General features: G+C 39.8%; 2 protein-coding genes across 4 annotated transcripts; one reads left to right on the top strand and one right to left on the bottom strand.

The window, feature by feature from the left end:
• The first annotated feature begins 248 nt into the window (after nucleotides 1–248).
• On the top strand, nucleotides 249–14,304 carry lztr1 (leucine zipper like post translational regulator 1). 3 transcript variants are annotated; one of them, XM_088935653.1, is made up of 21 exons: nucleotides 249–782; nucleotides 1,197–1,259; nucleotides 1,342–1,398; nucleotides 1,752–1,831; nucleotides 2,288–2,396; nucleotides 3,103–3,186; nucleotides 3,293–3,350; nucleotides 3,856–3,995; nucleotides 4,491–4,692; nucleotides 5,745–5,807; nucleotides 6,725–6,835; nucleotides 8,006–8,098; nucleotides 8,448–8,543; nucleotides 8,914–9,100; nucleotides 9,434–9,603; nucleotides 10,069–10,225; nucleotides 10,474–10,600; nucleotides 10,866–11,015; nucleotides 11,564–11,669; nucleotides 11,933–12,013; nucleotides 13,093–14,304. In XM_088935653.1, the coding sequence occupies exons 1-21, from the start codon at nucleotides 613–615 to the stop codon at nucleotides 13,207–13,209; spliced, it is 2,421 nt and encodes an 806-aa protein (XP_088791779.1). In that variant the 5' UTR covers nucleotides 249–612; the 3' UTR covers nucleotides 13,210–14,304. The 3 variants fall into 3 exon arrangements, with proteins under 3 accessions (XP_088791779.1, XP_088791780.1, XP_088791781.1); XM_088935654.1 differs by having other exon boundaries at nucleotides 5,763–5,807; XM_088935655.1 differs by lacking the exon at nucleotides 5,745–5,807.
• Nucleotides 14,305–14,816: 512 nt separating this feature from the next.
• Nucleotides 14,817–25,672, bottom strand: gal3st1a (galactose-3-O-sulfotransferase 1a). The gene is made up of 3 exons (XM_088935869.1): nucleotides 25,281–25,672; nucleotides 18,619–18,766; nucleotides 14,817–17,673 (listed from the first exon to the last, which is right to left on the bottom strand). The coding sequence occupies exons 2-3, from the start codon at nucleotides 18,744–18,746 to the stop codon at nucleotides 16,518–16,520; spliced, it is 1,284 nt and encodes a 427-aa protein (XP_088791995.1). The 5' UTR covers nucleotides 18,747–18,766; nucleotides 25,281–25,672; the 3' UTR covers nucleotides 14,817–16,517.
• Between the last annotated feature and the right edge of the window lie 1,077 nt (nucleotides 25,673–26,749).

Here is a 26,749-nt window from a genome sequence, read left to right on the forward strand (position 1 = left end):
TAAGCTCTTCAAGTAGCATCTTCCCTGCAAAAGTAACAGGTAAGATGCTACTTGAAGTTTATCAATGACAATTACATGCCTTCTCCGCCTTCGGCTTGCTCCCAGTGTGCATTGGACTTTGCCAGCTAACCGAATTGATTTCTGGGGTTTGTTGTCGTTTATTGTTTAGTCTACGCACCAATTGCAAATGGAACTTGAGACACATAAACTACAATACCCAGGGATCTCTCTTTCGCAAGGGGTGTGGCGTGGTAGTGTAATGGCTGTTTATTTGGTGTGTGTTGCGTGTTTTTTCTTTTCTGCTACATTTGTAACGTTTTTTCCAGTAAAATAATGTAGCGTTTGCTACATTGTTCCGAAGGACTTGCTTCGTTTTTGTTTTTACTTTTACCAGTCAAACAAGCTACATTCGTCTTGATTTTCTACTTAAAATCAGCTTTAATTTTTTTTGTTGCTTTTTTGGTGCAGTGGTGCATCGCAGAAACCACTGTGTCTCGTAGACGTGTGTCCCTAAAACTACGTTTATGAAGGGACGTTCGCTAGCACGACAGTAAATCCGTCTTTAATACTGGGGTTTCATTGACTGACCGTGTCGTGTTATGCGGCGGTTGAATGTCATGGTTTCCGGGAACAATGTCTTGCAAGTCTAAAGTCGCCCCGAGTGTTGATTTTGACCACAGCTGCTCGGACAGTGTCGAATACCTGACCCTGAACTTTGGGCCGATTGAGACCGTCCACCGCTGGAGGAGACTCCCACCCTGTGATGAATTTGTGGGTGCTAGGTAAAACAAAATACACCTTTCTGTAAATCCTGTAGGTGCAGATCTTACTAAATATCTAACGGCGTGGTTGCACTCTCACGCAGACCTCAGTAGGCTTGTTTCAGAGAGATGTTCGTAAAAAAAAAAAGTATGGAGATTTGCTTTTGAACTGCAAAACCGTCATGTGCATGTGATTTACTAAAGCTTCGCGAGTCTTGTTTTACACGGATTTTGATATGTGCATTATGATAGTTCAGGTGGGTGTGCATTATGATGTCAGGGGTGTATTTGAACGTACAGTGCTGTAAGATTTTTAAAGTATATTCAAAGCGCTTATCAGTTTTCTTAACTACATTTTACTGCAATGCTGCACCGCTTCTCAACTGAGTACAGGACCGTGTAATAATTCGGGCTTTCGCTTCTGAATTTTGACAGGCGCAGTAAGCACACAGTTGTGGCCTACAAGGATGCAATTTACGTGTTCGGAGGAGACAATGGGTGGGTGATATTTAACGTGTCGTAATTTTGGCATGCGACTTGGGTGAAAGCAAGTATAAACATTTTTCTTCGTTCCCAACAGGAAGAACATGCTGAATGATCTGTTGCGGTTTGATGTCAAGGACTGCTCCTGGTGCAGGTAATCCCCGCTTCTCTATTCCAGGAGAATACGTTTATACACCATTTATAATGATAATAATAATTGCTTACACTTATATAGTGCTTTTCTGGACACTCCATTCAAAGCGCTTTACAGGTGATGGGGAATCCCACTACCACCACCGGTGTGCAGCCCCACCTGCATGATGTGACGGCAGCCATAGTGCAGCAAAACGCTCACCACACATCAGCTGTCAGTGGGGAGGAGAGAGATTTATGTCAACAGATAACTTTTTTTCCCCTCCACGATGAACTTTTAAGACCCATTTTATTTGAAAGTGGCTTTTGGGTCTGCATCTCGGTTTGGTCATTTGTTTTTCTTCTTCTTGTCAGGGCTTTTACGACTGGTTCACCCCCTGCGCCCAGATATCACCATTCAGCTGTAGTACATGGAAGCAGCATGTTTGTTTTTGGTGAGACAGCTTACCCCTCTATCACAGTTTATATGTTCATGATGCAGTATTGACAAGGCATAATTAAGGCAAAATATGTGTTTCATGGGGGATTTAGTGGTGCAGTGAGTTCAGTTATGGACCTGGGGGGCTGTCTGCATGACGTTTGTATGTTCTCTCCCATGTTTGTGTGGGTTTCCTTCCACAATCCAGCAACATACTGGTAGGCTAATTAGCTTCTGAGGAAACTGGCCCCAAGTGTGAGTGTCTTTCTGTCCTGCGATGTCTGTGTCCAGGGTGTCCCCTGCCTTGCGCCTGCTTGCCAGCATTATTAGAAGCAGTTAGAAGATGGATGTTTGTTTCATTATTATGGTTGTTAAAAAGCCTGTCCATGTCACATGGCTGTGTTATTAATAAACGTATTTGCCTGTTCTTCTGGTACTGGTGAGGCATAACCATACGGTCTCAAATTTCCAGGTGGCTACACTGGGGACATCTACTCCAACTCCAACCTGAAGAATAAAAATGATCTTTTTGAGTACAAGTTTGCTACAGGCCAGTGGACGGAATGGAAGGTAGAGGGAAGGTACAGTACTACATCAGTTCAAAACTGTTATAAATGGAGCTCAAAATGAGCGTTTGGGAGGGAAGACAACATCGAAGGTCTGTCAACCTCAGCTGTACATCATTTGTAGTCAAACCTGACATCATTTTCTCTCATAAAGACTATAACTATTAGATGTAACCTGTTTCTCTCCTTTGCATAAGTTTTTACATCCCCTCTCTACTGCATCTTCACCTGTGTTGCTGCCCCTTGGGGCCCTACTCCTCACTCTGCAAGGGGTTCCAGCTTCCTGGTGGCCAGGAGGTCAGCCCTCAGCCAGGCGGGTTAAGCCGAATTGTGATGAAAACACTCTGGAAATATTTCACACACTTAATTCTTGAATGTTGTTATTCCTAGTGAATGTATTTTTCCATGCAGTGTTATCAATCATTGTTCTGTTGATGTGTGTTTTCTCAAAGCCATCTTTTTTTCTTTACATCAGCATAGCATTAAGGCATTCAGAGTTAGATACAAGAATTAAGTAATTGTTACCTTTAATGAGGCATGTAATTCTTGGCCAGATCAAAAAATCATCTTCATAAGAGAGAAAAGCAATCGGGTTTTCATACATTTATTTAAGAAAGTAAACTAGTCATGCATTTTTATTTTTCCTTGCATAGAAGCTGAAGAGAGCACAATTCTTTTGTGTTTCTGAAACAGTATCACCTCTCTGGTTTCCTTTCTGCAGGTTGCCTGTTGCCAGATCAGCTCACGGAGCAACAGTGTACAGTGATAAACTCTGGATTTTTGCTGGGTATGATGGTAATGCAAGGTAAATAATTTTCATCCTGTCTTAGACCATTCACGATAATTCTGTTCATAATATTTTTGTTTTTTTAAGGCATACCCTAATTAATTTATTTCTTGTAATACTCCAGGCTAAGTGACATGTGGACGATCAGCCTTCAGGACCGTGAGCAAGCATGCTGGGAAGAGGTTTGTTTGACATAAAGTGCTATTTTAGTCCAAAAATGTGAACAAAAATAAAAAAGTGAAAGTGTAGATTATGTTCATTACGGTAAAATGCCAGCAATTAAAGAGGAAACAATAAAACTGCTCATTCTATTGACTCTCTTGACTCCATTAAAGATTTTGTAAACTTTTTTGTAATCTCTTTCTTAAATAGATGTGCAGAAGTGCTCTTTTAATTAGTTCAAGCAATTCCTTGTCTGTCTGAGGGAAAAATAATTCTGAAGCTTTTCTTCACATGGAACCAAGGGACAGTCCTGTTGTCAAAGTGTTTTAAGTCACTGTCATTTTTGTCCTCTGCCAGTCAGTGCACAGGATTTAGTTCTTGTTCTTGCTGTTGATTTATGAGCAAAAGGGTCCAGACTTGCTCTTTCTTGAAATTTCTTGCATAAACAGGTATTCTGTGAAAAGGTTTCAACATGGCAAAAAAGTCTACTGTAACATATAAAACACTTTGTCTTTGTTTTTCCAGATCGAGCAGAGTGGAGAGATTCCCCCCTCATGCTGCAACTTTCCTGTGGCAGTGTGCCGGGACAAGATGTTCGTGTTCTCTGGGCAGAGCGGAGCGAAGATCACTAACAACCTGTTTCAGTTTGAATTCAAGGACAAAGTGTGAGTCAGAAATCCTCAATAAGCATAAGTATTGACCTTAAAGAAGCTACCTAAATATCTTTTAACATTCAGTGTTCATTATTCATTCTTTTCGTTGAGCAAAAAATCATCTTACCTCTGACATTTCCAGTGCTTCTTTACCTACTGGTGACAAGTCAGTTTTTCCTTTGTACAGCTGATACAGAAGATTTTGTGAAAAATGTATCTTTAATTGTTCTCATGTGATTATACAGTAAGCTTTAAATGCCGTGTCGGTCTTGTAGATTTTTAGTGTTTTTACAGTATGTGTACTAGTCTGTGTTCTGTAGTTCCAGTATGGGCAGAATGACCGTGTACATTCTTCATACTAGTGTTGCATGACATGTGTCACTTTGTCATTGTTCTGGCAAGCAGATCATGGGAAGTGAGAGTAACTGGTTGTGCTGTGTCATATATTATGAGGCGGGAATAATTTCATTAAGAGGACAGATTTTCTTTTTGATCTCTCCCCTGCAGGTGGACCCGCATCCCCACAGAGCATCTGCTTCGGGGTTCCCCGCCGCCCCCACAGCGGCGCTATGGACACACTATGGTGGCTTTTGATCGGCACTTGTACGTTTTCGGGGGGGCTGCCGATAACACCCTGCCCAACGAGCTGCACTGCTACGATGTGGACTCCCAGACCTGGGAGGTCGTCCAGCCCAGCTCTGACAGTGAGGTATGAAGCGCAGGGCGAGAGCCTCGCACTGCAGGCGCCGCACTCCTCTCTTGCAGAGATGGCCTCTTGCTTTCCCAAAATGATCTCTTATCCTGCTCCGTTGGGCCCCTGAGCAAGGCCCTTAACCCCAGCTGCTCCAGGGGCGCTGTATAAATGGCTGACCCTGTGCTCTGACCCCAGGCTTCTCTCTCCTTGTCTGTGTCTCATGGAGAGCAAGCTGGGGTATGCGAAAAGACAAATTCTGAATGCAAGAAATTGTATATGGCTAATAAACTGATCTTATCTTATGAAGTCTTTTTTTTATGGCAACACAGTCCCCCTCTTTATTTTGAGTATACTAAATTATCTGTTTGCTGCGGCGTATCTCTGGCAAATCATACTGATGCTGAGACAAGTACAGCCTTTGTTTCAAAAGCCACGTGGAAAACTAAAACGCATCATTGCGTTTGCTGCAAGACCTGCGCTCTGCAGTTAAATGTTTCCAAAATCATTTAACTTATCATTTAACTTTCTGCTGGGTTTTGTGATTTTTGCGAACGCAGTGCTACGAAGACATTGTGAGAGGTATTACCAAGCCCTAGGAAAATAGCTGTCCTTCTCTATTGAAGTGTTTTCTGGCATTTATGTAGCTGCAGGGATTATGCATTTTGATTTTAGTGTTTCTCCCTCTTCTAATCCATTAGTAATGAACTTTGTTTCTCATAGCTCAGCTGTGAGGGTAGCTATAATATGTGTAACGTAAAATTATTTGGGTCCTGTCTAATTGTTCTGAAAGGGGACAAATGCATGACTGTTTATTCACAACACTATCTGTCCTTTTAGGATGTTGTAAGTGCAGAATTTGCTAGCTGCCTGAACCTTCCTGATAGAAGACAAACAGCAGTGTGAATTTATATTGAATGGATCTGGAAAAGAACGTTAATGGTGTAGCCCAATCTCCATATGCGTTGATCCAGACATTCTGAGATCACAACAGTGTTTCGTTTTAAATATTAACATTTTGCCTCCCCCTCCCGGATTGTTTTTGATGTGTTTTTGTATTTTAAGCACAGCTGCTTTCTGCCTTCCAGGACCCCCTTGACAACGAGATGACTTCATCTCAAGGGTTTATCCTGGTAAAATAACTTTCATAAATAACTGTGTCAACATGAATGAATCTCGTGTTTTCTCACTTTATCGTTTCATTAAAAAAAATGGCGCAATTTACATTTTAAAGAGGAGAGCTCGGTACTACATGACGAAAAAGGTTTTATTTTTCTGAATAAAAATAATTTCCTTATTAAAATAAAAAGAAACTGAAATGTTCCCAGCAAATTTACAGGTTTTCGTTTTTTGAAGTAGTAGATCATTTGAAACCTGCGCTTAGATTTCATTTATTAGATATTAAAGCTTAAGGTTTTAGGTTTTGTTTATGAAATAAACCACTGCCTGCCCTCCCTGGCAGTTCCGGAAAAGTACAACTTCTGTTTCACAGTGGCAGGCAGCAGATCTGTATTTTAGTTATTTTTTTTAACTTTTGGTGAAATATTCCTCGAAGTGGAAGAAATATCTGTGTGCTGAAGTTCCAACCCAGTTATAATTTTTCTCAAGGGATCCTGGGTGCAGACAGAGATTTGGGTTCCTTTGATCAGATCAGCCTTAGCAGTTTTAGAAGTTTTTTTTCGGGACCATGGGATATGTGATTTTTGAAACGGTCAAAAGTTAGATACAGTTCACTGGCATTACTATGTAAAACATAAATATTGACATGAATATTAATGTTTTTCCTGTGTTAAACTAATCTTCATTCCATCAGTCACTTTCGGGAAAGAAGAAGTATGATAAGTATGTTTTCGGGGTTTTTTGTTTTTAAAAAAATCTAACTTAAGAAATAGTAAGACAAGAAATAAAATGGGATTAGTTTCGTTCCAGCCTGGAAGGTCCTCACAGATGGACCCCTGCCCACTGCGATCTCTCATCGTTTTCTACAGTTGAACTTGCTGTTGCAGACAAATAGTTTCCTTCCTGTTTGAGAATCTGTTTGTGTCTCTAGATGCCGAGCGGGAGGCTGTTTCACGCAGCGGCTGTGATCTCTGATGCCATGTACATCTTCGGAGGGACAGTGGACAATAATGTGAGGAGTGGGGAGATGTACAGATTTCAGGTAATGAGAATGTAATGAGAACGGGTACATACAGTATCGGGAGCCCATTCAGCCTGTTTGGTAGTTTAGCTATTCCTAGGTCCTCACCCAGCTGGTCCTTTCTACTTATGGCCGGGAAGCTTGTTCCATGCTCCCGCTATCCTTTGCATAAAGAAGTGCTCTTCCTTCTGAAGAAACCCACTGCATTGGCTTTGTCTGTGACCTTGGATCGGATTTTGAGTTCTTGGATCTCCCATCTTCCTCTCTATTGAAGATTAATACAAACTTCAGCCTGTCAACATAGGACATTCCCGTAAATTCCTAAAATTACCTGGTTGGTCTTTTCTACAATGATTCCGGAGAGATAGATAAGACTTTATTGAGGTGTTGCAGCAGCCCAGCCCAAGACAAGCAAAAACAGACATCAGAATAGATGAAAAATTAAAATATGTACAGTAATACAAAATAAATATAAAATAAATACATAGTTAGGTGTGTGGAAAATATGTTCAGTCACTGTAAAACAATAAAATATGTGCAAAATGTGCATAGGTATATACAGATTGAGTGTCCAAAAAGTACAATAGTGCAACATGCTGTCCATAGACAAGCAGATGAAGGGCTAACATTCCTAGCCTAGGGCAGTGTTATACACCCTGACAGGATAATATGCAGCTTTCAATTATACTATACGCAAGAAATCTTAGAATGCCTTAGAACCAGAAATAAAAAAAATGTTCTTTGCCAACTATACTATATAGGAACAAGTAATAGGTTTATTCCATGCTGAAAAAAAGAAGAAAGAAAACACAACGTTTTGGCCGTGGAGCCTTCTTGAGCACCATGGCTCCATGACCTTTTTTTCAGCATGGAATAAACCTATTACTTGTTCCTTTGCAGCCTACGCATGCTGACGCAGCTACCCACCTGAACAACTATACTATATGTCTATATATAAATGGTTGTTACTAGTTTTCTGCTCAGTGTTAGTTTTTTCAACTCACACAGGCACTGCTTCTAAATGCCCTTTAGTCTTTTCTCATTATATTGCATAATTCCATTTGTGTACTTCACTGTATCCAGACATTTTATCAGCAAACACCCCTGTACTGTTTGTATGCCAATTAAATATTTCTGAATAATGAGTTCATCTAGCTCATCCAGAAATGGTGCATTATCCATTTATTCCAGTTTTCCTGCTATCCAAAATGCACTTTACATGAAGACTATGGCAAGCTTTGGGAAAACCGGCAGTTCTGTGATGTGGAGTTTATACTTGGTGAGGTGAGAATGATTTTTATTCTCTCATTCCACTAAGGCTATCAAAATTATCGATCTTCTTTTTTATATACCAAAACTTGAGTTGCACTTGAACTTAAGGTACAAATGTAAATAAACTACAACTGGAGTGCAAGTCCTTTATATGTTATCGCATTTTAATACATATTAAAAATAGTTTAAATAAAACCCATGGATTTAAGTTTTTTTTTTAAAGAATTGTGTTCATATCTGCCGTCTAATGTTAAGAAAAATCTAAGAACTGAATGAGATATCATGAAATCCATCTTATCACAGTATAACATGAGCACTTCCCCTCTCTGTGCCTCGGCTCTCTTATTCTCATCACGTACAGAAGGAGGAGCGAGTGAAAGGTCACATTGCGATTGTCACTGCCAGATGCAGGTGGCTGAGGAAGAAGATTGCTCAAGCACGGGACAGATTGAAGCAGGTCATTATGCGCCATGCCATCTACACTTACAATGTGTCATTTTCTTAAGTAGCCCATACAAAATTATTTTGCATGGCTGGTTCAAGTTGCTTTTTCTGGTGTTCCGGAAAAGTAGATGAATGTGGATGATATATTCACCAGTCTGCATTTTAATAGTTTTGTAAGATTGGTGCCATATTGATTGATAATCAATGGGTTATCACTGAATTTGTTCCAATGAAGACCTTGTATGGTGTGGAAACAGTCACACAGAGTGAAAGGGTAATAAATTTAACCCCCTAAGAGTATTTGTGTCGGATAATCGATAGATGTGCAGTTATAACATTTTTAGCCTCAGTGACTGATTCGTCTCCTTGGGTGCCCTGTGTAGAAGTGTAAGCATGAGAATGCAGAGGAAGAGACTGTTTCTGGCTGCCAGAAGGAGACATCAGGAGGCAGCACGAGGACTTCCTATTCACAGCCCCTGCTGGAGGTCACCATCCGTGAGGCTGAAGCCCAGCCCTTTGAGGTGCTCATGCAGTTCCTGTACACAGACAAAATCAAATACCCTCGCAAAGGTAAATAACAAGGATTCAAACCCCAGAATACTGCTGCTTGCATACAAAGGTTTTGTGCATGAACATGAATAAGTGACATTATGGGCAACAGATTGCATTGTCAATATTTCCTTGGCAGATGGTACTTTTTCTTAAGGTTACCAAAAAATGTATAGCTCATTTATGAAATTTTATCTCTGCAACTTTTTATTTTAGGAGGCAACCAGATTAACTTTTATAACCACTTGTCCACAGACAACTGTGTTTCTCTTTTTCTGTGAAGCTGAGGAGGTTTCTGTGTCAAGTCAAATGGTGTGGTAATGTCAAGTGCCCTTCCTGCTGTCTTTTGTGCAGGTCATGTCCAGGATGTTCTCCTGATTATGGATGTCTATAAACTTGCCCTGAGTTTCAAGTTGTCCCGTCTAGAGCAGCTGTGCGTGCAGTACATTGAAGCTTCAGTCGATTTGCAAAACGTTCTCATAGTGTGTGAAAATGCCAACAAACTGCAGCTGGACCAGCTCAAGGTAGCCATTGCAAAATGTCTTTGTCTGCTGTGGGTAGCACATTAAATAAGACATGTAAAAGTCAAGATTTATGGATAATAACACATTTTTTGTGATGTTACATGCTGATTTTTTAAACATAAGTAAAATGGAAGTATTTTTGTCATTGTTTTTCTCAGAACCCTTGATCAGCTACCAAAAATAAATTGAAGATGGTTAATTTGTACAATGTGAATTTTCAAAACAAACTAGTAGTGTGACATGTCCTGCGTTGCCTGAAATGCTCTGATTCTTTTATTGAACAAATGCACTATATGCAACAAGCACATTTTTACTTTTATGATCTATTAATCTTGTAGCAATACCCTTGGTTTCTTCGGCAGGTATATACAACTGTCCCTATGCCTTCTTATATTTCCGTGTCTGTCCTTGCAGAGTCTTTTTAATGACCCGACTTGTTTTTTCCATTTGTCGTTTTAATTCTAGGAGCACTGCCTTAACTTTGTTGTGAAGGAGACACACTTTAACCAAGTGATAATGACCAAAGAATTTGAGCACCTCTCCACCCCCCTGATTGTGGAGATAGTCCGCAGGAAGCAGCAGCCTCCTCCCAGGGTATACTCAGACCAGCCTGTTGATATAGGTAAGTACTGTGCACCTCCATATGGCCTAGCTGACCACAATTGGCTCATATTTATATTAGCTTTTCAGATTTAAAGACAACCAAACCTGTGCTTTCAAATTGTTTTTAAATGGTTGTCAGTTTCCTTTTGTCAGAAGATTTTTTGGTAGCTTTTCTAGTGTTCAAATATCTTAAGTCTTCAGTGTTTTTATTTATGGTATCTAGCGGTAGGAAAGATTGACTGCAACGCGCTCCGCATTGTCTTGCAGGAACGTCTCTGGTTCAGGATATGAAGGCCTATCTGGAGGGAGCAGGGCTGGAGTTCTGTGACATCACTCTCTTGCTGGATGGACACCCCCGGCCAGCCCACAAGGCTATCCTAGCTGCCCGGTCCAGGTACAGTCTTATCCTTTCGTGACTGATGCCCTAATTTTCTTGTTTAAGATGCTTAAAACTGGATGTGCTTTACGCATTGTATAAAACAAGTATAGAACAAATCTTAAATGTAAGCTTTAATTTCCTAGGAGATTTTAGCATTTGCATGAATCTGCTTAAGTTTCATTTTGATATGTATGTTTTCTCTCACTTCTGTTTTTCCTTGTAGAACTGAAAAAGAGTGCTATATATTCCTGATTTGAATTATCTGATTATCTCCTTACAGTTACTTTGAAGCAATGTTTCGCTCTTTCATGCCAGAGGACGGTCAGGTGAACATTTCCATTGGTGAAATGGTGCCCAGCAAGCAGGCCTTTGAATCCATGTTGCGGTACATTTACTACGGAGATGTCAACATGCCTCCCGAAGACTCGCTGTATCCTCTCTGTGCTGTGAACGTCAGCTTTAATCACCGACTCCTTCATACCTGATCAGATTTACAGTGTGCGCATGTGTCATTGAAACCAGAAAAGGTTTATCGGGAGAGAAAGGGAAAGTGCAGAGTTTTGTTTGTCAGCCTGTGTGAAGATTTGTATTCCTAACATTGTTGGTGGGAGCTGTTCAAGTTTTAATGTGTATTGTGCGGCTATTTAATGAATGGCTGTGTTAAATCCTGGGAACTGAAAAGGGTTGAAGCTCAGGTGGTTATGAGGGGCGGTGGCAAGGCTAACACTGTCATGGAAAAGTACTAAAAGTGTGATCCTGCGGGTCTGGGCAAGTTATGGGAAACTACCCTTGGGGGATTTCGAGGTGTCTGATTCAAACTCGCATGGTGTGGTAATATTACACTAAAATACACACTGTGCACGCATAGGGATGTAGTAATAATGTAATGTAAGACATAGAATTGTGTATACTAATGATGCTTTCTGTAAGAGACCACTAGTTCTGAAAGTATCCTAATTTCCTTAACAACAATTACAGTTACTTGTTTGCTGCTCCATATTATTATGGCTTCTCTAATAACAGGTTACAAGCTTACTGTAAACAGAACCTGGAAATGAATGTTACAGTGGAAAATGTTCTACAGGTATCTTGCTCCTCATTATAAAACATCCCGCCACATACAGCATTAAGTAAATGTTTAGGATTGCAGTCAAAAAAATATATTGGCATTACCAACCATTAAAACTCAAAGTTTAAAACGAAGCAACTCAATTTTCTGCTTAAACCAGCTTCTTTATCTATGTCCAAAATTAAATACATAGTTAAAGTAGGCACAATGAAGATACTTCACATTTCACTGTAAACATTGTTTTCTAATCCTGTCTTTGCTTTTTATTAATGTTTTAGATTCTGGAGGCTGCAGATAAGACACAAGCTCTGGACATGAAGAAGCATTGCCTTCACATTATAGTGCATCAGTTCATCAAGGTGGGTTGCCTCCTCTCTGGTGCACTGGCTGTCTGCTGCCCTCTCCATCTGGGCTGACCTAGCTCTTTGACTGAGCGCACATGGGCCAGCTGGTAGGACCCAGTGGAATGTTGGCCCAAGTCCAGTTCTGGAGTCTCTTGTTCCGCGCTCTCAATTTAGCCTTGAGCTACTTTAGAGCCCTGCAACTTAATACAGCCAGTAGGGTACTCAGAATACGCAAAAGTAGCCGTATCAAGCTCCATCTTCACTCCAGATAAACAGCGACCGAATTTTGCAGTTTAACCATTGTGTACGGTATTTGTTTTTTCGGTGTTTCTGAATACCCATTGCAGCTGTTTAATGCCTGAGGCATGCAATGTTCCACCTGGTCGATGATACTCTGTATATTGCACTATTCTGACCTTTGCAAGGATTTGGTTTCAGATTGTGGATTTATAAGGCTTTTAAAGGAGTAGATTTGTTTTAGTAAGTTTACCAGAATGTAACAGCTTGTTAAGTTCATGTGGTTACTTTCTGTTACCTGTATCTCCATTCACGTACTTTGGCAATCCCTTTCAGTGGCCTACATAGGGGGGTGAATCATGTTACGTTCTGTAGGCCCTGTACTTTGTTCTTCCCTAGGTATTTCAAATTAGGCAAAATTAGCCTTTCGAATGGCAGAAAGAAGGCATGGTTGGAAATGTAGTGTTAGCCAGCTGGATTTCAGCTGTCCCCTGCCATTCATTAAGTTTTCTTTAATTCCTACAGACAACTTTTTAAAGTCGGAAATTAAAATTTTGTGAATGGAGATTTTCTTATGCAAGACTATCATTCCTGTGTACAGAATAAAGCAAATGGTAAAGAGCTACCAAGAATGCAAGTATATTGGAAAGTACTGCAGTGATTAGAACAGGCACCATTTATTGCATAAATAGAGGTGTACTTTTTCACTAGTTTCCATGAATAATTCAGCATTAAGCACTTGTAACAAGGAACTTATGTCCTTTACAGTATGTGGATGCAGTTGTTTTCCCCTTTGCTTTTTCTTCAGTTTTGTTTTTCCCCTTTTTCATTTTACTTTTATTTTTTTGCCTTCTAAGGTGTCCAAGCTACCCAACCTGAGGTCTCTCAGCCAGCCGCTGCTGCTCGACATCATTGAGTCCCTAGCCTCTCATATATCTGATAAGCAGTGTGCCGAAATGGGCTCTGACATATAATGGGGACTTTTCCATGTTTAGTCGGCGCCTATTTGTAACTCCACCTTCAAGGTAGCACTTCACTCCCTTCCCATGCCTGTCCCCAACACCACTCACTGTGCACTTCCATGTTTTAGGGAACACTAGAAATAACTCCTTTAGTCCATCTGCATTTGGTGGATTTGCTCTTTGCTGCACACCAGCTGCTTCTACAACATCTCTAGGCTTCATGATATTGTGTATGATGGCCAGCAAAACAATGTTCAGTGTAAAAACTGCTTGGGATAGAATCAATTTACAGTGTTATTAAAAAAGGCATGACCTCACTTACAGCATAAATTGAAAAAATCCCTTTGTTGTTCTTGAATTTTGGACTTCTAAATGGTAAATAATTAGTTTAAAGCTTTGGTTCCAAATTATATGTACACAATGACATTTTTGTTCTCTGCAGTTTTGTCCAGCATTGCAGAAACGTAAAATGAATAATGTTTCCCATTTTACTTTGTTTTGCCCTAATGTATCAAATACACAGATTACAGTAAAGTTTATCTAAACAGCTGCTAAGTGATTTCCAAGGACAGGTATTAAGTAAAACTACAATTTTATGATACCTTTTATGTAAATCACCTTAAGTTTTCAACTTCTAGTTTAAATAAAGTCTTTAACAATCCCATATTTCAATCTCTGAGATCCGAGTGTTGGGAGGAGTAGTATAAATATTGATGATGTATTATTGTTTAACTGCTGCATGTAGTCTATAAAATCACGATATGGCCTTGATATCCTCGCTATGCTGGTATATTATTTATGGAAAACTCATTTATTGGAAACATGGGATTTGTTGTGAGAAGAGTCATAGAACAAGCAGCCTTTTGTAATCTTACTGTAATCAATTAAAACAATAGTAAAAATTGGTATGCTGTTGGAAAAGCATAATGCCTTTCCATATCCAAGTAAAAAAAGTTTAATTTCCAGTCTTTAATAGACTTTCTCTTCTATGGATGTTATCTCATATTGCACTTATACATGTATCAAACCAGACTTTTACCTGATTGTTCTGTTTGAATGCAAATTGTATGTTGAAGCATAATAAAGTAATAATTTTCAGTTCATAAATCTTTCTCTGGTTGATTGACCCCTGTTTGCCCGGTAGTGACTTTCTGGTTGTAATACCGCTGGATTATTTAAAAACTTACTAGTGAATCTGGAATGGACAACTGAGGTCCTTGGAGCTAAATGGTTTTGCTGTTTTCATTGCAGATGATCAGTAAACTACTGAATTATAACTAACTCACATCAGTGGTCAAAATGAAATTGTTTCTAGAGTTTAGGAACTGATGATTTAAGGGTGACCCATCAAACGTGCAGAACAATGGCTCTTGACAGGGATGCTTGGGTTTAGATGTTTTCTTGTGTGTCTACATTGTTTGTGGAATTATAGTACAAAAAATCATTAAAGAATTTGGATTTCTAGGGCATTTGTGCAAAAAAGGCTGCATGACTTTGAAGGTGTCAATAATGAACAGTGTTGTTATGCAGATGAAAATTGATTAGGCATGACCTCAACTGGATTCACTGAAAATCTTGTATGAGCTGAGAAAGCAACATCAGGGAACAACAAAGAGCCTTTTTCCATTTATTCAGCACAAGGAGAGGTAAATGATACGTCCTGTACAGTACTTGATATCACTTACTTGAAATGCTAGGTACTTGATGCCTCCATTTCTGTGAGTTGCTTGCCACACCACAGTAGGAGCCAGGACTAAAGAACTGATATTGATGTTCATTTGAGGTTGATTGACATCTTAAAAGTATTTATAGGGCTTATAGTTTATAAAGAGTGTTAACAATGACCTGTGCAGTTTGGACCCTTGTATTTCCTTGTTTTTTCATGTTTCATTAAGAACCCTACAGATGTATTGATTCTGTTGACATGATGAAACAAGGTACCATTAATTTATGTTGTGATAAATTAAAAATTAATATTAGTGTGACATTAATTCTTTACATAATTTATAAAGGACGTAATTCTCGGTTGTTGATTTTCATTCAGAATACAAACGAAGGCATAAACTATTTACAGCTGACTGCTGTAGTGAGAGTTTCTAAATATTAATTGTGAAATACCTAAGCTGGAGTTTTATAAACATTGGTCACATTGAAACCAAGAAAGCCTAAAGAATCATCCATACTGTACATGCTATCACTCATACATGCAAGATAGTACTGACACATTGCTACTTCTACAGTGTGATGTGAATTTGTCCATCTGAAAAATTTTAGATCAGCAGTATATGGGATTGTTACTCAATATGTATTTAGCACATTTTTTTTAAATCAGGTTTTAGCACCTTGTCTAGAGCTTGATTCAAAGTACTAACACTGTTTCTCCAGTAAAAACATGAAACAATCTTCAGGATTTCTATTTGTGTAACAAATGTTTAGAGAGGGTCTTAGTTTTCAAAGTTCTGCTGTTTGGAGGGTTTTTTTTTATTATCCCTCCAGGGCATAGAGTCTGTAGGCCTGAAATGCTCTTCAGAGGATCTTATATCCTGATGGGGTTTGTCTACACAATAAGTTCCTTCAGACTGTCAGTATGGGACGTTGCCTTAAGCTACAGAATGTAGCTGTTTATTATGTCTCTGGATTGATTCCAAAGAAGCACGGATGACATTTCCAGTACCCTCTCTTCTTTGGAAAAAATGGCTGGATGAGATTGTTGGATCAATTAGCTACTACCAAGTGGGCTAGAAGGGCTGATATGTCTCTTCTCTTCTCACAGAGGTGATGAAAGAACCTCCGTGACTGACTTTAGTCTGTGCACGAATTGATAATATTATCAATATTTATGTTTAACTTAAGGGTATCGGAGCTGTCCATTAAAAATGATCAAGGGTCAATTGTATCTTCATTTCACTTTTTTTTTTCTTTCAGCAAAATGTTATCTCCTAAAAATAATTGTGAAAAGCAGTTGGATCGGTGGAATCAAGGAGGGAATGCATGAACAGGCATTCAAAATGGTTTCTACTTAAACAGTTCTGTGCTGTTTTGCTAACCTGTTTCTTAAGCATGTGCTTAAGCTGAAGTTGTGCTGCTGTGGTTTGACAGAAAAAGACTCGGTGCTTAGCTGGGTGTTACTAACAAATGTGGATCCATGAAAGAAAAGACTCAAAAGCTAATGATTGCGAACCAAAAGCTTTCTAACTGGAGAGACAGAGCCCCTCCTGCATTTGTCCAGCTCAGACATCACCTACGGAATGTCATTGGCTCCTGCTCTGTCCTATGTGCTCAGCTGACTCTTGACGTGCCTTGATTTTTGTTTCCTTATGCTACCAGTTTATTAACTCCCTCACATGGGCCCAGAGTTTTGTAATCCACAGGTTGACCCCCAGCTCTGTCAGGTATTGGATCTCGGGTGTTAGCATTTTCCGGCAAAGTTTGCGGTTCTTTTTGTTGATGTTCTTCTTGAGGTTGTAGCCCAGGATTGATTTCTCCCCAAAGGGCTGCCAGGGCTGCATGGACGTTTCCTGGATCCTGCCAGCCTCCACCGGCTGGCCCCCTTCGATGCAGATGGCCGCCATCTCTGCGTTCCTCCTCTGCAGCTCGGCCACATCTCTGGCCATGCGCTCTCTCCCATACGCTTCCACTTTCTTCCAAAAGGAGGCGTTAAAGTGACGGTACAGCTTCCAGTCGATGCCGTTCCAGTCTATGGCTTGGCTTCTAAGCTCAGGAGTGAGCTTGGATACCAAGGAATCTTTGCGCGCGTTAAGCTTGAAAAACAGCAAGTCCTCCATCTCCCAGCAGAGTGCGTCCTTCAGCAGAATCAGAGACTCCTCAAAGTGCTCGACAAGCATCACCAGATGGAAGCGGTTCTCGATGGCCCGGATGCTCTCCTCCACTCGCGGGTCCTCGGGGCTGAGGTTGTTGTCATAGCCGAAGTCGAAGAACAGCAGGTTCTTGAGGTAGAAGGCGTTGTACCCATCAGGGTCGTAGTAACGCCAGGGATCGTGCAGGAACTCGGCGAGCTTATCCTCCGCAGAGATTTTCCAGGTGAGAGGCACCACTTTGCCAAAGTAGTGGAAGGACGATTCAAATAGTTCAGCCGGGTCCCGCAGGATGGTGAAGTAAGTGCTGTCCGCTGGAAGCAGTTTCAGGACCTCGTGCTCATTAAAGCGCATGTGATTGCAGATGATATTGAAGCACATCCCTGGCCTGTAGTCCTTCACCTGCGAGCGCTGGAAAGATGAGGGGTAGAAGAAGTCATTGCGACTATCTGGGAAGGCAAACTTGAGCCGGTGCTTCTCCCCGAAACGGAAGAGGATATTCAGGATGGTGCTGCTTGCCGTCTTGTGAGTCTTCATAAACATGATGTCTACCTTTGGTGTACAGGTACCCCCCTGTCCTGATGGATTCTGGGAAGCATTGGAAGCAGGCAGAGCACGAGCATGTGCTGGGCGATATGCACAGGAGTAAGGCACTGGAATCCTGTTTCCCCAAGAAATACACAAACAAAAGTTAGGTGCGGTTGTAACTAGTATAGTATGTACTGTATCAATTCTATCCCTTGTCTGGAGCTTTTAATAAATAATACCTTGTGAGGAAAGGAGAGATGTTTTTTTCTCAGCTATTGAGCAGAAAACCCTGGTAAAATGCCACACTTGGGTTGATTGAATAAGTGGCATCCAGAGGGAGTGAGATTCCACATGAGGGAGAGGAGCAGATGCAATAGGCTCTGTGTGGAATTTCACTCCCTCTGGAAGATGATATTCAATCAGAATCAGCCCTTGTGTGTCCAATTTACCTGACCTTTCTCCTTTCTCTCAAATCCACCTCTTACTCTCTCATACTTGTATTATGTATTATACAATATAGCTGTTTTTATACCAAAGGTTCTCAAAGTACTTTACATATTCAAGGGGACCCACCACTGAAGTGTAGCTCCCATCCGTTTAACACATGTCAACCAGCTGCCACACTACAACTTTACAGGTGTAGAAATGCAAAATCATGGATTTTGGGATGGATTTAAGGGGGAAATCTTGTGAAGGACACATTGTACAAGCCCATGTTTAACACCACTACTCTTGTGAAAAGTGCAATGGGATCTTTAATGACAAGTAGTCAGGACCTCAGTTTAACATCTCAGCTAGAGGCTGGCACTGCTCAGGATTCTCAGTTAACCACACTCTAGTCTAGAGAGCAGAAGAGCACTACCTGCTGGTCCACACACTGGTTTTGCTTGAAATTCTCCCATCCTAGTGTAGACCAGGCCCAGCCTTGCTTATCATCTGAGATCAGACATGGTCAAGCTGTGAGGTGATGATACTAATGTTGTCCTAAGTCTGTGTATGAATACACTTAATTCATGACAATTGGTTCCATCTGTTCTTTGGACACATGTTAAAACATAAGAGTAAGTAACATACTTACTCTTGTAAATTTAGTCGCACAGGAGGGATAGCTAAGGTGTAGAGCAGGATCATACAGCTGGTTAGTAGGGTTCCCAGGACCAAGCCCTTACACATCGATTTCCACTGCTTCCCCTGCTTTCCTAACATGGTCCCAGCGCTGAGGCTTCCTGTATTGAGAAACAGAAAATTGAGGCCTTATCTCCACAAAGCCTAGCCTGGTTTGCAGATAAATTTGTTTTGTGATTTATAGCTTTTCGGTGTTTACAGTGCTTCAAATACAATGGAGTACAGAGCCAAAACAACAAAAATTGTGTCACTGTCCAAATACTTACGGACTGCACTGTGTGTACCACCTGGGAAGACTTTTTTAAAAAGCATCTCCACCACTTACATTCCAAAAAGCGAGCCCTTTTTTTGTTCCTCTGTAGTCCAAAGGTCATATCCCCCGTGTGCCCACAAATCACATGCAGCGGTCTTCGCATTAAGCATGTTTTTGTTAGCATTTTCCTTAAGCACAATGATTATATTTCATGAAAGGTTTCATTTTTTTTTTTTGCACTTATGTTCACACTAGGCAAAGCTTGAACCTGTGTCTTTATTGCATGAAAATGTAAATTGCGGTGAAGGCTGAGACCTTTGGTTTCCTCTGGTGTCTAATTACTGGAGAGGTCATGCTGTTTCCCTGTAAGCATCTACTTCCTGCGTGCCCCGTCTTATAGTGTTTATGGAAACAGAGGATCAGTCAGGTTCCCAGGGCCCAGGGGGTTCACATTTCAATTAACCTACTATTAGTGACGTCAGACCAATACTTCAGAGGGCAGGAACAAATGCCAAAGTGTGCTGCTGCCTCTTTGCTAGATTAATTCCGCCTATTAGAAAAACTCTGTTCAACATCAGAGTGAAGCCCAGGGGAAAAACCATTCCTTCCAAGTAACAAATGACTTACTGAACCTCACGAAGCCACACTCTTCTGTCATCTTTCACTCCACAGTCTGTGCTTTTATTTAGAGTGTTTCACATTCACACTGCACTCTTGTTTCATTGTACTGAACGATATATATTTTTAAACAGGTTTTCATGTGCTGCTTTGGATTTCTGGTTTCTTTTACTTTTTTGTAAATGTCACTTCACGTAACTTTGCTCTACTGGTTACACCTTTGCGTTGAATATAATGACTATAAATCTTGTGAAATTGTCATGGTTAGTAATACATTGCCAGACCCCACTTGCTCCATTGTGTTTGTAATGTAGAAATGAACAAGGTGGAGAGATGACAGTGGGGGGTGGGGGGGGGGGGGACTTTTAGAGTTTTAAGTGTCAAGTGATTTGCAAGGACAAGCAAGTCATAGCTTTGTGCAATGAAATAGGATAAGAAACAGAAATGCAAATCTTTTGCCACTAGATAACCACTTGTATGGATTTAAGATAAGCTCAAATTCAGATTTACACAAACTTTTTTACAATCATTTTTACACTTCTGGATGCTTTTAAAAGACCAAAGTTGATATCAGTTATCCTGACAAAATTTCACTTAACTGTTTTGGACCTACTGTTTGTGAATTGTATTCCTCACAGTGCACATCTGAGCCAGAAAGAGTGTCCATTAGTTGATCAAAATAATTACTTTTCTGTGTTTTGGAGCCAATGGAATGAAGAGAAATGTGTATCCTACCTGTTATGTAACAATAAGCTTCGTACAGCCACAGCAGAAATCAAAAAGCTAAGCAGCAGCTGCAGCATAAACATTGATGATTCATTCTAAGGTGTTTTAATATTCCTCATAAAAATTTTTTTTTTTCAACTGCACCACTGTGCGTCTGGCCTCATGCTGTCTTGCACACAGATTTGTAGAAAAAAGACAAACCTGTTAAATGTGTAAATTTCAGGGCTGTGTTCCCTGTATATATTCATGTTTGCATTGAAACCTTGAGGTGAGCAAAATTAATCTTAAATGTTTATATACAAAAATAAAACTAGACTGGGGTAAGCAAAGGTAAGATATGGCAAAGCCTGAGAGGCAATGGAAGAGAGTAAAGATCTGCCAGCAATTAACTGCATCTCTTTACTAAATGTAGACAAACACTGAAGTACTAATTTTAAAGGACCATCTAACTTAGCAATGGCAAAATTATAAAAGAAAACGGGGCACAGGAAAAAATTCTGGTCACAACTTTATAAAACAAGGTCTGTATTATACTGATCCCATTGCTTTCCTTGAGCTACTGAACTCTGATTACTAATGATATACCCCAACTAACACTTACATCACATTTCATACAGCAGTTTAAAAATTGAATATTATCATGTAACTTAAAAAAATCTTCCATGTGATAAAAGACAATCTCCAGAGTTAAAACTATTTTGCTAGGCTTAGAGTCCTAGTTTGTATTAGAATAAATAATAAAATAGGGAGTTTAAGGAATCATTTTCCCTCATGGAATTCTATAACTTCTATAACTGTTCAAGGAAAGACTGCATGAACTATTAAATCAATATATTGCGATTACAAAAGATGATTCTGAACTTGATATGTTTGCCCGGAGAGACTGGTTTTGTGCATTTGTAAGAAAATGCAAAAGTATTTTGTTCACAATACTGGACAAACTGTATTTTTTTCTTGTTCTTCTCAGAAAGGTTTGGTCATCTTTCATATTGCCAGATGCTCAGGTAACATAGTCTTGACTATGAAGACCTGTTGTAAATACATCGGATTTTTCATGCACATATCTTTTGAACTCTTTCTAGTTAATAGACTAGAGACTCTTTTTTTAAATGAAAACAAAATTCAGGGCATAGATAACACTAAAAAACATCTCATGTTCCACATGAATGATGAAAGGATATAAAGAATATATCATTTGAATGTTTTGTTGAGTTTTATTTTCATATTCCATGGACATTTTATTTTAATTTACATAAAGCTACTTGTCTAGATTACACTGTGATGTTGTTACTGTTTCTGCCACGAAAATTGACTAGAATGAAAATGTTCAGATCAAGAGTTTCAGCTAACATGGTGGGGATTTCCATTTTGCAATTCAACAGGACTTTGAGGCTGGTATGTTCAAGATGGAGAAGCTGAGGAGACACTCTGTCAGGAAGAGAGCTCTCCTCTCACTTCACAGCAGGTAACACTCTCTCTCCTTGCTCTTGCTTCACGTTGGCCTGTCTGGGCCTCCCTGAGTTTCTATCACAGGCAAACGGAAACCGGAGTGTCAGTTTCTCCACTTTGAGAGCTGCATCTCATTTAACAATTCCTGTTATGCTGTGCACAATGTGCTGTTCTTAACTGCCTGTTATTTCAATGTGTACGCAATATATCCAATAGAGATCAATGTTCTTGATTAAGGAACACAATTCTGTGTCGATCTTCTACTGACATTTTAGCCATTTTATTTTGATTAATTTAATTTTCTTATTCAGCCTTGTCTCACCAAGACTCCTCCGATCCACCAACCAATACGCTATTCATCTTATGACAATCTCTGCGTTGACATGTAAGAGGTTCTGCTTAGGCTCACTAAGTTTTTTAAGCTTAACTCCAGCTTATATTTTCACATTTTAAATCCAAATTTGTTGAGAGCTCTCTCAGCTGGTACGGGTTATTTGCAAAGCTGCAACAGGATCCTGTATCAAGACCACCCTTTTGATGCCACTAAATGAATGCTTCTGTTTCAGTGTATTCCATCCATTGAATTAATTATAAATTCCTGTGGAAACTGATACAACAATGTAAGTGACTCTGGTCAACAGTTGGTAATTAGATAGCAAGTCAACCAGAGAGCTGATTCAGCAAAGAAAATGAGAGTTTCATCTACAGCAGCCATCTTACAAAAGAAAAATAAAAGAAACTGTCATATAGATGGTTCTTTTTCAATGAAATTGACCAAAATTGCATTGTTCAAATTCTTCTTAAAGTCAGGTCATGAGTAACTGTCTTTTTTTTGGGGGGGGGATGAAAACCTTTTGCTATTTTACTGATTGGTACACTTATATGTGAGAGGAGTTTACAACATTTTTGTAAACTTTCACAATATTATCGGTTTCCTTCCAATCACAACAAAACACCCTTCCGTTTCAAAATCATAGGAATTTTTCATTGTTCTGCTCCTTTCACTAAAGATTTTTTTGTGCTGAATAGTGAAAGGGTATCGAAGCCTGAAAATAGGTATTCTGTTACTAGCATAGGAATGGAGCATTATGGAAGTGAGGTGCAGCATTGTCACACTTGTAACCTTCAGGATTCATTGTGTTCAGAGGAATAATGAGCAGTGGTCTCAATTCAGGGGTTTTAAGGTAGCTGCCCCCCCAAATGACCCATTAGACCTGTACCTTCTGCATTAGTAGGGCATTAACTTTGCCTGAACTTTTCTCATGGCAGGTTCTGTCCTTCTAGAATAAATCAATGGCATCTGCAAGGTCACATCCGCTGTCTGAAACTCATTTAAAGACCTGACTTTTTACCAATTAAAGTACTAGACCAAAGAGCACAGATCATAAACACAGAAATGTTAAGCAAACACAGTCAAGCAGTGCATAGTACGTATTAGTTTAAGAGGTTGTTTAAAAGAACGATATAACTGTTCATATAAGATTCACATAACCGAGCAGACATGTAAGACAGAATACACTAACATGCACGAAGCCAATATGAAGTGTAGTAACAGAGTCTACCATTGGTGTTAGAAAAAACAGATCTATCAGCATTAAGTGTTAGCCTGAAAGAACATTCAATTTCAGAAGAAACATGTTATTGTGTTTCTGCATAAATAAGCAAAATCAAAAAGATTTGCACAATTGTTCACTTTACCTTGAGGTGTTGTTATCAAAGTTCTGGAGGTGAAGGTTCTGATCAGTGTGAATTAAACTATGCAAGCTAGTTATGCTCATAATCAACATATATTGGAGCTCCCGATTTTTCCTAAGACTAATGCGTTTGCAAAGCACTGTATATCAGCTGTACTGTATATCAGGGAAAACTAACTGTTCTTGCAGACATGATATCCATGCTGTTGTGACTTTTTTGTTGCAATATGGATTTCCTTCTCTGTATTGTTTTACAGCGTGAGAAGTCGTTGTAGCCGTTCTGGCTGGGTTTCACGCTTCTCGCTCTCAGACGAATCAGCTTGCGTGTAGCACGTCATTTAATGCTGGGGACCTGGTTTGAATTTCAGAACAGCTGGAACAGGAAAGAAGCTGCAATTACATTGCTCGCAGTGGAAGTAATAATCATTTTCACCGCAGGGGGGAGCACAGCTAGTGAGCTTGCACAGGTGCGAAATTGGAAAAAGCATGGCAATGTTAGCCTTATTAATGCCTGGCTAATATGCGTGCTATATTTCTTTTCAGTCCTTCGTTAGGTTATAGTAGCGCATAAACCAGTCTCCGGTATGAAGTCCATAGCACGAAAGGATAACCGTATTTCAGACTGAAACGATTCGTGTCAGTCACACTATAGTTGTGTTTTCTTCTTAAATCACATAAATAGTTGTTAAATAATGCGCTATATATTTCAAAGTATCTTACCTGTCGGACGCAGTCTAGCCACAAAACGCCTCCACAACTGTATTATAAATATCTTCCATCGTTTACACATTTTAACTAAACTTGGCTATCTCCGTCTTGTTGCTAGGTCGTGCACTGAGCTACTGAACAATACAAACAGTATGTCGAAACAACGTTCCCATTATGGTATCATCTCTTTTAAAAATCTCCTTAATGGATACTCTACTGCTAGTTTTGTGTCGTTTCTGAAATCATGATGGAAGTCCTGCTAATAAATAGTACATACATTTATTTAGTTGGGATTTGCTGAGTTTTATAAAAGAATATTATCTAATAAGTACAGTGTTACCAGGTTCAGTTCTTAGACGCAAACCAGTCTTAGCGAATTAAATGGATAATGGCATAATTTAGATTCAGAGATTCAGATAAGACCGTTCATTCTGGAGTGTGACAAAGACATCCTTTGTGCGTTTCAGTAGCACAGACCAGATGATACTTTTTGAAACATCCACTCTTCCACAGACATTTTTGGAGCATTATTGGCAGGCAGCTTGTATATGGATGTACGTTTTACCTAATGCCATATATTTCATGCCGACGTCTATATTTAAAATTTGGGGCTTCCGTTTAAAATATCAGTCAAATTTGTCTTTCAAATACGCATTCCCTTTGAGCATGCATTTCCTTTGTGTTTTATAAAGCTCGTTGCAAATATTTAGTTTGGAACCTTATTATTTTCTATTATTTAAACTTTACAATGTTCTGGTTCAGTGTCCTTTTCTATGACCAATACAGTTCGTACTTTGGCCATACTATTCATAGTTTTGTTTTGTTTTTAACCGAGCAATCTTAGTGATCACAAAATATTCATACAGCATATGAAAGATACATGTAAATGTGTGGACACACTCACTGTTCTCCATACAATTTTTTTCAATGTTCAATAAATGTTTTTGCCCGTTTTTCTGCATGTTGTATTTGCTCCATCTCCATGGGAACAGTGATCAATACATTATTTTTCTTTATATTGGTAATCATTTATGCAGCTGTCTGTCAATGGAACAGCCTTCCATCTCGTACACCACCGTCTCTGACAGCTGTCACTCACGTAGCAGGAGTCAAGCCAAACAATGCTGATACATCTTTCAGTACTAAACAAGAAGGGAGCAAGTTTACCTCACTGTGCATAAATCCTGAAAGTCGGCCAACTTTGATGGAGAGAAGGTTACCCTGTGGTGGAAGGAAAGAAGTTTATTTTCTTCAGTTCCAAACTCCTCAGCACTAGCTGGACAGAATTATTCCAGGCCAGTTAGTTGTTGTTTTTTTTCTCTCCTCCAGCCTGTGCTGCCTCAGTACAGCTCCTCAAATGGTCTAATGTCTTTGTGTAATCCTTCGCAGCTGCACATCGTTACTGCCTCATCAGCTGGGGGGGTCAGAGATGTTTCCCCCCCCCGTCTTGTTGTAAGTGTGTAGGTAAGATGTTTTTTTCCCCCTCCTCTTTTTTGTCAGGTGTCTTCCAAAAACATGTCTGATCTGCGATCCCCCTCGGCCGGCTGTCGCGCAGACTAAGGCACAGTCCCGCAGGGAGGCTCTGTGGCAGGCGGCAGTGATGTCATCAGGAATTGGGGGAATGTGTGCTTGGAGGGGGGAAGCTGTGGCTCTGGTCTTCAGCTTGCTCTGCCGGTACGGCTCCGTTCAGTGAAGTGACAGGAGGGAAAAGCAGCCGGTGAGTACAGACCAGTGGGAGTATGATCGAGGATAAAGTTGTTCTTCCATGGTGGGGGGGTTACCTTGATGGGAAAACCTTTAATTATCCAGCATTTGCTCTGCAAAACATTGATTAAATGCTTTTTAAGTTTCGCAAAAACCCAGTAGTTATTGCTGCACTACTGGTGGATTTGCTGTGCGTCTGTCACCTGGAAACCAGAATTTGTACAGTAATTCTCGGCTTTTGAAGGTTGTGGCTTTAGAGCGGGTAATGAAATGGTCCTTTTGTCTAGCTAGGTGGCTTAAAATAAACATCCTCTTGATCATGTAGATTGTATTGCTGCTCTGTCAGGTAATGGGTGAACTTACTGAAGCATGAATACATTTACCCTTAATCAGCCATGAAGGGAAGCTGTTGTAAATCACAAAGGAGGGCCCTCTCTCTCTCTGGAAGCATTTTACTGCTCCAGTTTAACAGCGGTTTAGCTGATTACACGCTCAGATTGGCTTTACACTTGTATCATATAAAAATGTAGAACCAAAATGCCCATTTCAATTATCAAGTGTACTGCATAAGCATCTTTTAGACATTGTATAACAGAACAAATAGGGACACTCTTTTGAATACAAAATGTTACCTGAAACTCAAACTAGGGCTCATGTATTTAAATAGTGAAAAATAGTCTGAATATTAAGGGGTACACACTGTTGTACTTTGTAAAGTCATAGATTCACAGAAAAAACATGTCAACTCAACTGAGATCATAAGAACTCTTTAAACCAAGGAAAATTGATATAGAAAATTAACATGACTAAATTAGCTTCCCTTTTATACATCAAGGTAGCTTGGATTTGCACATCTACGCAGCACAATAGCAATGGTTTCTGCTCCATATCCTGTAAGTCCTGTGTAATACTGGTAATAGTTTGGCAGTAGA

This window comes from Atractosteus spatula, chromosome 17 (genome assembly GCF_055471065.1).
Source record: "Atractosteus spatula isolate fAtrSpa1 chromosome 17, fAtrSpa1.hap1, whole genome shotgun sequence".
Lineage (NCBI taxonomy): Eukaryota > Metazoa > Chordata > Actinopteri > Semionotiformes > Lepisosteidae > Atractosteus > Atractosteus spatula.